This window comes from Olea europaea, chromosome 1 (genome assembly GCF_002742605.1).
Source record: "Olea europaea var. sylvestris chromosome 1, O_europaea_v1, whole genome shotgun sequence".
NCBI lineage: Eukaryota > Viridiplantae > Streptophyta > Magnoliopsida > Lamiales > Oleaceae > Olea > Olea europaea.
The window spans coordinates 29,908,027-29,917,318 of record NC_036237.1 but is presented as its reverse complement, the minus strand read 5'-3'; the positions used below and the strand labels follow the sequence as shown (position 1 = coordinate 29,917,318).

General features: G+C 35.3%; 2 protein-coding genes across 2 annotated transcripts in view; one reads left to right on the top strand and one right to left on the bottom strand.

Moving 5' to 3' along the window:
• Positions 1–219: 219 nt before the first annotated feature.
• The window catches only part of LOC111400464 (vacuolar protein sorting-associated protein 24 homolog 1-like), an 11,604-nt gene continuing 2,531 nt past the window's right edge, over positions 220–9,292 (top strand). Inside the window, exons 1-3 of the mRNA XM_023027878.1 lie at positions 220–684; positions 793–869; positions 3,163–3,265. Of these exons, the coding sequence (XP_022883646.1) occupies positions 576–684; positions 793–869; positions 3,163–3,265 (289 nt within the window). The 5' untranslated portion in view covers positions 220–575. The remainder of the gene's footprint in view (positions 685–792; positions 870–3,162; positions 3,266–9,292) is intronic.
• Positions 3,272–5,146, bottom strand: LOC111400457 (uncharacterized mitochondrial protein AtMg00810-like). Its single transcript, XM_023027876.1, has one exon. The coding sequence runs from the start codon at positions 5,131–5,133 to the stop codon at positions 4,264–4,266; it is 870 nt and encodes a 289-aa protein (XP_022883644.1). The 5' UTR covers positions 5,134–5,146; the 3' UTR covers positions 3,272–4,263.

The following is a 9,292-nucleotide window of genomic DNA, read 5'->3' as shown; positions in this document are numbered from 1 at the left end:
ATCATTTTTTTACTCCATCCATCCTACGTAATAGACAATGACGGAGCAAAGTTCACTGGCTAATGAGACAATTGATACAATTCGACGAGTAAGTTGTGACATGATATAAAGTTCGGTAACTATTGAAACATTTAACTCACAAAATCACCTACTTAAAAAAATCATTAAAAGTCGGAATTAAACACACTCCTTAATTTATCCTAAATCAAGGAATTATAAGAATAAAAAAAGAAAAAGAAATACGACGGTATGAATGTCCAACTATTTGACTCGTGATAACAACCGAAGTTTCCGATCATGCGGCGACTACGCGCTGTTCCCCCGCTCTATTTTGCTCACAGATTCCACGAAAATGTTCTCCTTTTCCATCTAAAATTTTCTATTTTTATTTCCACCAATTTTCTTTTGATTTAATGCTTTTAGAAAATCCGATAAACAAATTCATCGCAGAATCTGAATCCGAATATCATATAGCAGTATTCTCACGCAACTGAGAAGAGATTCCGTTCAATTTTCTCGGTGTATTAGTAGAGAAACCCCCTGCCTTCCCACCCTAACTGAAGGGAGGAAGAAAAATGGAAAAAATGATGAATATGTTGAAGAAACCAAACCCACAGCAATTAATGAGAGATTGGCAGCGTCGACTTCGCCAAGAATGCCGCAACATCGAACGCCAAATCCGAGGTTATTATTTATTTTTTTAAAATTTTTTGGTGGTTAGATTTCTGATTATTGGATTTATTTATGGTCGGAAAATTTTCAATTTATATATTTATTGGTGGGTTTGATTAGATATACAGAGAGAAGAGAAGAATGTACAGAAAGCAATTAAAGAGGCTGCTAAGAGAAATGACATGGGTTCTGCTAAGGTATCCTTTAAGGCATATTAAAGCTCTGATGTTATATCTTTAAATGTTATTGATTTATGTTGTTTCTGCCGTTGATCGATGTTAGAACACTTTGAAATTGAATTTTAGTTGTTATTATTAATATTTAATATTTGTTGGTGAGTAATGATGATTGGTACCCAGTTTAGGTGGCATGATGTGTAATCAGCGTCTGTCCCAGTGGTTGATTGAAATTACTAGTTTTTCTCTTTCTTCAAACTGTTAAGTAATGATATTACAAAATGTGATTTAGATATTGTCTATTATTATTGTTTTTCGGCTGGGGTGAATGGGGGATAACATGTAGAAGAAAGCCCTAGGAAATCTGGTTTACATGACAGTGAAATAAGATAATGTATTTGTTTGTTTACAGTCATGAAGTCGAATTCATGAAATGCTTCCAAGAAAGGAAAAAAAAAAACATATTTTTCATTTCTTTGCCCTTTTAAATCTCTACGTTTGAAATTACCAAAGATGGCCTTTTTTATGTCGTGTTTGTGATGATCATTTGCTCAAAAAATGTATCCAAGCGCATGCATTTTCTGTTTACTTACACTAAAAAATGTGTTTTAGTCATAATTACTTGATTTTACATTTATTTTTCGGACGGATACAAGAAAAGAGGAAAAAGTTGGAAGCTGAGAGTACAAAATGATGAAATCAAAATGCTTCCATACAACTGCAGGGAAAAGATACAGTTAATTGTTGCTCTCCAAAAGCCTAGGTCAGAAAAGATGCACTAAAACATTATAAGTAAATTAATATTATGTTATAATCCATTTTTTCTCATCAAATAAATAAAATAGGTTTAGGTTATGAATATTGCTTAGTTTTCGGATCCTCAGGAATTTGGAGATTTCGATAAATTCAATATTAGAAAGAAAACAAACAGAATATAACGCACTTAACCCAGTTGTGACATGGATGTTTCTTGTTTGGAAAAGTATATGCTTAAGTCATTAAAGCACTATATTAAGGTATAATTTTCTCTCCAATTCTCTATTAGGTTTGAATATTTAAAGTATGCTTGGGAGTGCTAAATTCTAATTTAAATGATTATAAGTTGTGGATTTTCTACTTAATATATGGATTATAAGAAGGTAATAGTTGTGGATCCTTTTAAATATGTGGATAAAAAGTATGTTTGACTAGTTTAATTATAATTTAAACTTTGCCAAACATGCACATGACATATATTGTTGAATACAAATTACTAATTTGAGATTTATGTTCACAAAGTGGGTTTCCTGTCTCCATTATGGGCAAACACTTCATTTGCATTCAATTGCATTAATCTCTAGGTGGTCTCTTTATCCAACTTTGCTTATATCTCGTTTTTATTCTGCTGATTTTATTTATTTATGTAATGCCCTTAACCTGTTTCTTGTAACGTAGATGTATCTTGTTTGGGAAAATAGATGCTCAAGTCATTGAAGTGCTGTATTAGGGTATAATTTTCCCTTCAATTCTCAATAAGTTTGAATACTAGAACATGCTTGGGAGTTCTTAAATTTCAATTTAATTGATTATAAGGCATGAATCCTATGTGAATAATAAGAGGCTAATAGTTGTGAATCCTACGAAATGTGTGAATAAAAAGTATTTAGCCGGCTTATGTTATAATTTAAGCTTTGCTAAACATTCCTTGGTGTATATTGTTGAATACTAATTACTAAGTAGAGCTTTATGTTCACAAAGTCGATTTCCTGTCTTCATTGTGGGCAAACACTACATTTGCATTCAGTTGCATTAGTCACTAGATGTTCTCTTTATCAACTCTACTACTATCTCATGATTATTTTGCCGATTTGTTTTACTTATGTAATAAAGGACAACTTTTTTTTAACTTCTTTTCAAGATTAATAAATTTCTTTTTAATGATGAAATTAATTAGTTGGACAAGTGCATTCCAATTATACCGAGTAAGTCATGAAGTCATCAGATAATAACTTGAAAGTCTAACAATTCCCTGTACACCAACTTGCTTGCAAATTGCAACATACAGTACTAGCTATCACTAAAGTTGTTCTCTGGAACATTATACTCCAAGTACTTGCACGTAGTTTGGTCATTGGCTATTTGCTATGTTGCCTACCGCCATGCTTGTTTACTCCAATCACCATCGTAGAATGGTGCCCTCAGATAACCCTACACGATATGAAATGTTCAAGACCTTCTAGAAAAAACCAGTTATTACCTCTTGATAGCTGCAATAGACTGATAAATAAATCATATTTATTGTTTGCAATGATGAATTTTCTTATACTCCTCTCAGGCACTTGCTAAAGAACTTGTGAGATCTAGAAAAACTGTGAACCGTCTATACGAGAACAAGGCACAATTGAATTCAATATCAATGCACCTACGAGAAAGTGTTGGTACGCACCTGCTTATATTTTGACTTGTGCTTAACTTTTGCATTGTAAATATTCTACGTGGATAAAATTCTTATTTCTAGCAGGCAGTTCCTCTTTGCATTATTTGATGAAAATCCCTCTTGATTCTGCCTTATGAAATTGTGCAGTTATGTAACGATCTGACTTTCTTGCCTAAGCCGTTAATATACGTATTGTCCGTTATGGGATAGCCTAAGCCCTTCTAACCAGGGCGGATTTAGGTGGTGCACCCCAGTTGGATTCGTTGGGAAAAATGTTTTTTTTATTAATAATAGATAAAAATTTTAGGTTATATAACTGGTAGTTTATTTTATTTTCAAACCCCTCTTTTGCTTAGTTGGTTATAGCTTGCATTTATATATTGTGAGTCTTGGGTTCGAGTCCTTCCCATCCATTTTATTGTGCAAAATTTTTATTTCTACAATATTTACCAAAATTAATTCTAAAGTTGGAAGAGAAACAAATGAGAGAACCACGAAGAAGGACAGTAATTCTGTCTTGTTATTAATTCCAGCAAGGTACAAATATTTATAGTGTCATGACACATGCATATTCCTTTATTCTAGGGATTACTTTCAAATTTAAATATATGTCAATCATATAAATAAAGAAATGAACTATTTAGAGCCATGAATTATAGGACAAATGACCACCAAATCTGCTTCTCATTTCCGGAATCTTCAACACTCCCCCTCAAGCTGGCGGGTACAAGTTAAATAACCCCAGCTTGTCCACCATTTTTCCAAACATGGGTTTAAATAAACCCTTTGTTAATAAGTCTGCAACCTGCTCGGATGAAGGTACATATACCATGCATATTGTCTCATCTTCTATATTCTTTTTGATAAAATGTCTATCAACCTCTACATTTTTTGTTCTGTCATGATGAACAGGATTGTGTGACATTGCAATGGCCGCCTTGTTATCACAATAAACTTTCATAGGCTTATTCTCTTTAATCCCAAGTTCACTTAACAGTATCACATTATTTCACAGATTCTATGTGCCAAAGCTCTGAATACAGCTTTAGCACTGCTCCTGGCCACAACTGGTTGTTTTTTATTTCTCCAAGTGACTAGATTTCCCCACACGAAGATACAATAACCGGTTGTAGACCTTCTGTCTGTTACTAAACTAGCCCACTCAGCGTCGGTAAAAGTTTCAATAGTTCTTCCCGAATTCTTTATGAAGAAAAGTCCATACCCAGGAGTCCCTTTCAGATATCTCAAAACTTGATGAACAGCCTCCATATGCTCTTTGAATGGAGCATGCATGAATTGGCTTATAACACTAACTGCAAAAGCAATGTCCGGCCTTGTGTGTGACAAGTAAATAAGTTTGCCTACTAAACGTTGATATCTTCCACTATCAACAGGTGTACTTTCCAAGCAATCCCCCAGTTTGTGATTGAGATTTATAGGGACATCAGCAGGCTTACTTCCCAACATACCTGTTTCTCTTAAGAGATCCAATACGTACTTTCTTTGTGAAATAGTGATACCACTCCTATTTCTAGCAACCTCCAGTCCTAGAAAGTATCGTAAGGGACCCAAATCTTTTATCTCAAACTCGGTCGCAAGAGCCTTTTTCAATCTCTCCATTTCATCATAGTGATCACCTGTCAAGACTATATCATCCACATAAACTATTAGGATGGTAATTTTTCCACCTGAATGCCTTATAAACATGGTGTGATCAGATTGGGCTTGTTTATATCCTTGTTGACATACCACTTTCATGAACCTATCAAACCAGGCTCGTGGGAATTGTTTCAACCCATATAAGGACTTCTTCATTTTACAGACTCTTCCTTCGGTTTTAGCCTCATTAAATCCAGGGGGAAGATCCATATATACCTCTTCTTCCAGGTCGCCATTTAGGAAAGCATTTTTTACATCCAGTTGTTGTAGTTTCTAATCTAGATTAGCTGCTAGAGACAGAAGGACTTTCACTATGTTCAATTTCGCAACTGGAGCAAAGGTTTCTTGGCAATCAATTCCATAAGTCTGAGAATATCCCCTTGCTACTAACCTGGCTTTATAGCATTCTACCGAACCATCTGACTTGTATTTTATTGAAAACACCCATTTGCACCCAACTACACGCTTATTCTTAGGTTTTTCCACAATCTGAGACGTTTTATTTTTATTCAAGGCTTCCATTTCTTCCTTGATTGCTTTCTTCCATTCTAGGATTTCCAAGGCTTCGTGAATAGACTTTGGAGTCTTGATCGATGATAGGTTCGTTGCAAGTGTTTGAGCAGAGTTGGATAGATGACTATATCCAATGAAGTCCGAAATAGGGTGCTGTGCACAAGATGTAACTCCCTTCCTGAGTGCTATAAGAACATCCAAATCATTATTATCATCAATCTGTGTGTTAAGGAAGCTACCTGAATTCGGATTAGACCCATGGCTTTGTTGTTGGGTTGTGAAATGTTCTAAAATTTCTGGATTTTTTCTCCTTGAATATACACGTAGCTCTGGTGTTTCAGCAAGTTGTTTATCTCCCCCTGTCATTGAACTTTGTTATACTGGAGGGTCAACATGTTGTGAATCGAGAAGTGTGGGAGATGATGCTTCAAATATGGAGGTAGAGTTCTCTTCAATGGGTGGCATAGGTGCCTGTGGTGAAATTTCCCAAAAATTCCCATCGTAGGTATTGCGTTCCTTCCCCTGAGGGGAATTTTGGGGAAAAAAAGGAAGAGATTCAAATAAAGTGACATCCATGGATATGTAATATTTATGAGTATCTGGGGAATAACATTTATAACCTTTCTGATTTGATGAGTAGCCTAAGAACTCACATTTTTGAGCCTTGGGGTTTAGCTTGGAATGTTCGTGATCATGGATATAAGTAAAGGCAGTACATCCAAATGCTTTCAGGGGTATTGATGATATAGATCGAATTTGTGGGTATACTTTTGACAGAATAGTTAGGGGAGTTGCAAAATTATGTATTTGAGAAGGCATTTTATTTATAAGGTAACATGTAGTAAGAATTGCATCCCCCAAAAGTGTTTTGGAACTCTACTGGTAAACATAAGTGCCCTAGCAGTTTCAAGGAGGTGACGATTTTTTCTTTCGGCTATTCCATTTTGCTGTGGGGTAATGACACAAGAGCTTTGGTGAATGATTTCTTTTTCGGTGAGGAAGTCTCCTAAGGCTTGATTGAAGTACTCTCTTCCATTGTTGGTTCTAAAGATTTTTATTTTTGCATGAAATTGAGCTTAGATCATAGAGTAAAATTTTTTAAAAATTTATGTAGTTTCGGTCTTATTTTTCAACAAGCAGACCCAACATACCCTCGTATGACATCTGTAAATTGAACCAACGTTTGTCAGTGACAGATTTTATTCGAGAAGGACCCCATAGATCACTATGTATTAAAGTGAAGGGCAACGAAGATTTATAATCATGGGAAGGGAATGAAGAACGAGAATGTTTGGCAAGTTGACAGATATCACATTGAAAATTATTTTTATTGCGCAACAAGGATGGAAATAAACATTTAAGATATGAAAAATTTGGATGATCTAAATGACGATGCCATAGCATTATTTCTTTTTCTCTAGGGATAGATTCACAACTTGCAGTTTGAGCTTGTTTATTCAAGTAGGCGTCTTCCAGAAAATAGTATAGTCCCCCATGCTCTTTAGCATTGCCAATCCTCTTCCCCAAAATCAAGTCCTGAAAGATACACAATGATTCAGTAAAGTTAATGCTGCAATTCAAATCCTTTGTTAATCTGCTAATAGAAAGAAGGTTGCAAGCAAGACATGTAAAACAGATTTTAATTCAACATATGTACTGAGTCTAATACTTCCCATTCCAGCAACTGCAGCGAGTGACCCATTTGCAATTTTTATTTTAAAATGTCCAGGGCATGGTGAGTAAAAATGAAATAATTTTTTACATCTCGTCATATGATCAGTGGCCCCAGAGTCTATAACCCAATGTTCATAATTACTTCTGTTGGTTAATGCAGAAACAAAACTACCTTTTTCAGTCAATAAACCTGAAGATGACTGGCCACTGGGCGTAGGAGTAATAAGTTTATAAAGTTGTTCAAGCTGGGCCTTAGTGAGAGATAAAGAGACATTTTCAGAAATTTTTGGGCCTACTTCAGTAGTACTTTGGAACCCGGTGGGATTACGGGACTGATTTTCTTCACAGTAGACTGGATTTGGTCTCCCATCATTACGAGTCCATTGCTTTCGGTTTGGTGGCCGATCATGTACGACCCAACACCGTCTAGTAGAGTGATTCGCCCTTTTGCAGTGGTCGCACCATGAACCATTATTTTTCCTAGTCACTCGCAGCGATTCTGGACCACGAGATGCGAGAGCTGAGTTTTCCATGGGAAGTTGCTTGGAATCTCCAAGCTTGACGCGTCTTCGGCTAGACTCGCGTCTGACTTTCGCAAAAATTTCATCAATTGCTGGGATTGGTTTTATGCCTAGTAGTCTACCCCTTCATCCAATTTCGGCAAGAAGTCATAAATTCTCTCCTTTTCCACCTGTTTTCTGTATTTTTCGGCATCTCTTGGTGTGTTCCAGTCGATTTGAACGTACATATCAATTTCCCTCCATAGCCGTTGCAGAGCATTGTAATATTGTGTAATATCAAGATCTCCTTGGTGTAAGTTTCGTGCCTTATTCCAAAGTTCAAAGAGTTGGGCAGAATTTTTCAGATCGGAGAAGGCAACAGTGAGAGCATCCCACAATTAGGCAACAGTGAGAGCATCCCACAATTCTTTCGCCGTAGAATAATATAGATATGATTCTTTAATGTCTTCTTCCATTGAATTCACGATCCAGGCTGGGTGTCCCAAGTTGTGTAGGCTGGGTCATTTTCTGCTGGTTTTACTGTGGTTCCAATTACATATCCCAGACGTCCTCGACCACGGATATCCATTAGGGCAGCTCGAGACCATTGGAGGAAGTTTCTGCCATTTAATCGAGTCATGGTAATTTGGAGAGTGGAAGTTTCAGAGATTGTAGCCATAGGAGCATGATTCAGAGCGATGGGTACAGTTGTAGAGATAGGATCAGAGGTCCCTGTTGAGACTCTTGATTCCTCCTCTCCGCGTGTACCTGTCATGGCTGTTTTGACCATTTCACCTGCTCAGATCACCCTATGCTCTGATACCATAAAGTTGGAAGAGAAACAAATGAGAGAACCACGAAGGATAGTAATTATGTCTTGTTATTAATTCCAGCAAGGCACAAATATTTATAGTGTCATGACACATAAATATTCCTTTATTCTAGGGATTACTTCCAAATTTAAATATATGTCAATCATATAAATAAAGAAATGAACTATTTAGAGCCATGAATTATGGGACAAATGACCACCAAATTTGCTTCTCATTTTCGGAATCTTCAACAAATTCTCTAAGAAAAGGATTTGAACCTATGACCTCTAGTTAGGATGATTGGAAGCTTAACCATCATGGCAATGGTCGAATTTTGAATCTAAATTTAACAAAATAATATATGTTAAGACTCTAGGCGAGTCAATGACTATTTTTTTTTTTTTTTTTGTTGCTTTTGTCGTTTTAAATATTTTATGTTTTAATAATTTATAAGATATGACTTATAAGTATTGAGTTTTAATTTATATGTTATTTGAGAATTTGTTTACTATGAATTGTGATATTAAAAATTAATTTGAGTATCGTGAAATGTGAATAAGTGTTTTATGAAAATTGAAAATGAGAAATTGGGGAATTTATAATTTGTGATGAATTGGTGTTGAGAATTGGAAATTGAAACTTTAATTATATTTTAAAATTAATTTTAATTACGTTTAATCTTTGATTAACGTTCAATTCTCATCATGATTATGGAATGATAAAAGATTAAACGTTCAATTCTCATAATGATTATGGAATGAATTTTTCAACTGAACCTCAATCTAGTTTTTGTAGCGGTGTATCTAATCTCTCAACTATTTTTAGTCAAGCAAACGATTTGTTAAGCATTGATAACACAAAGAAATTTTA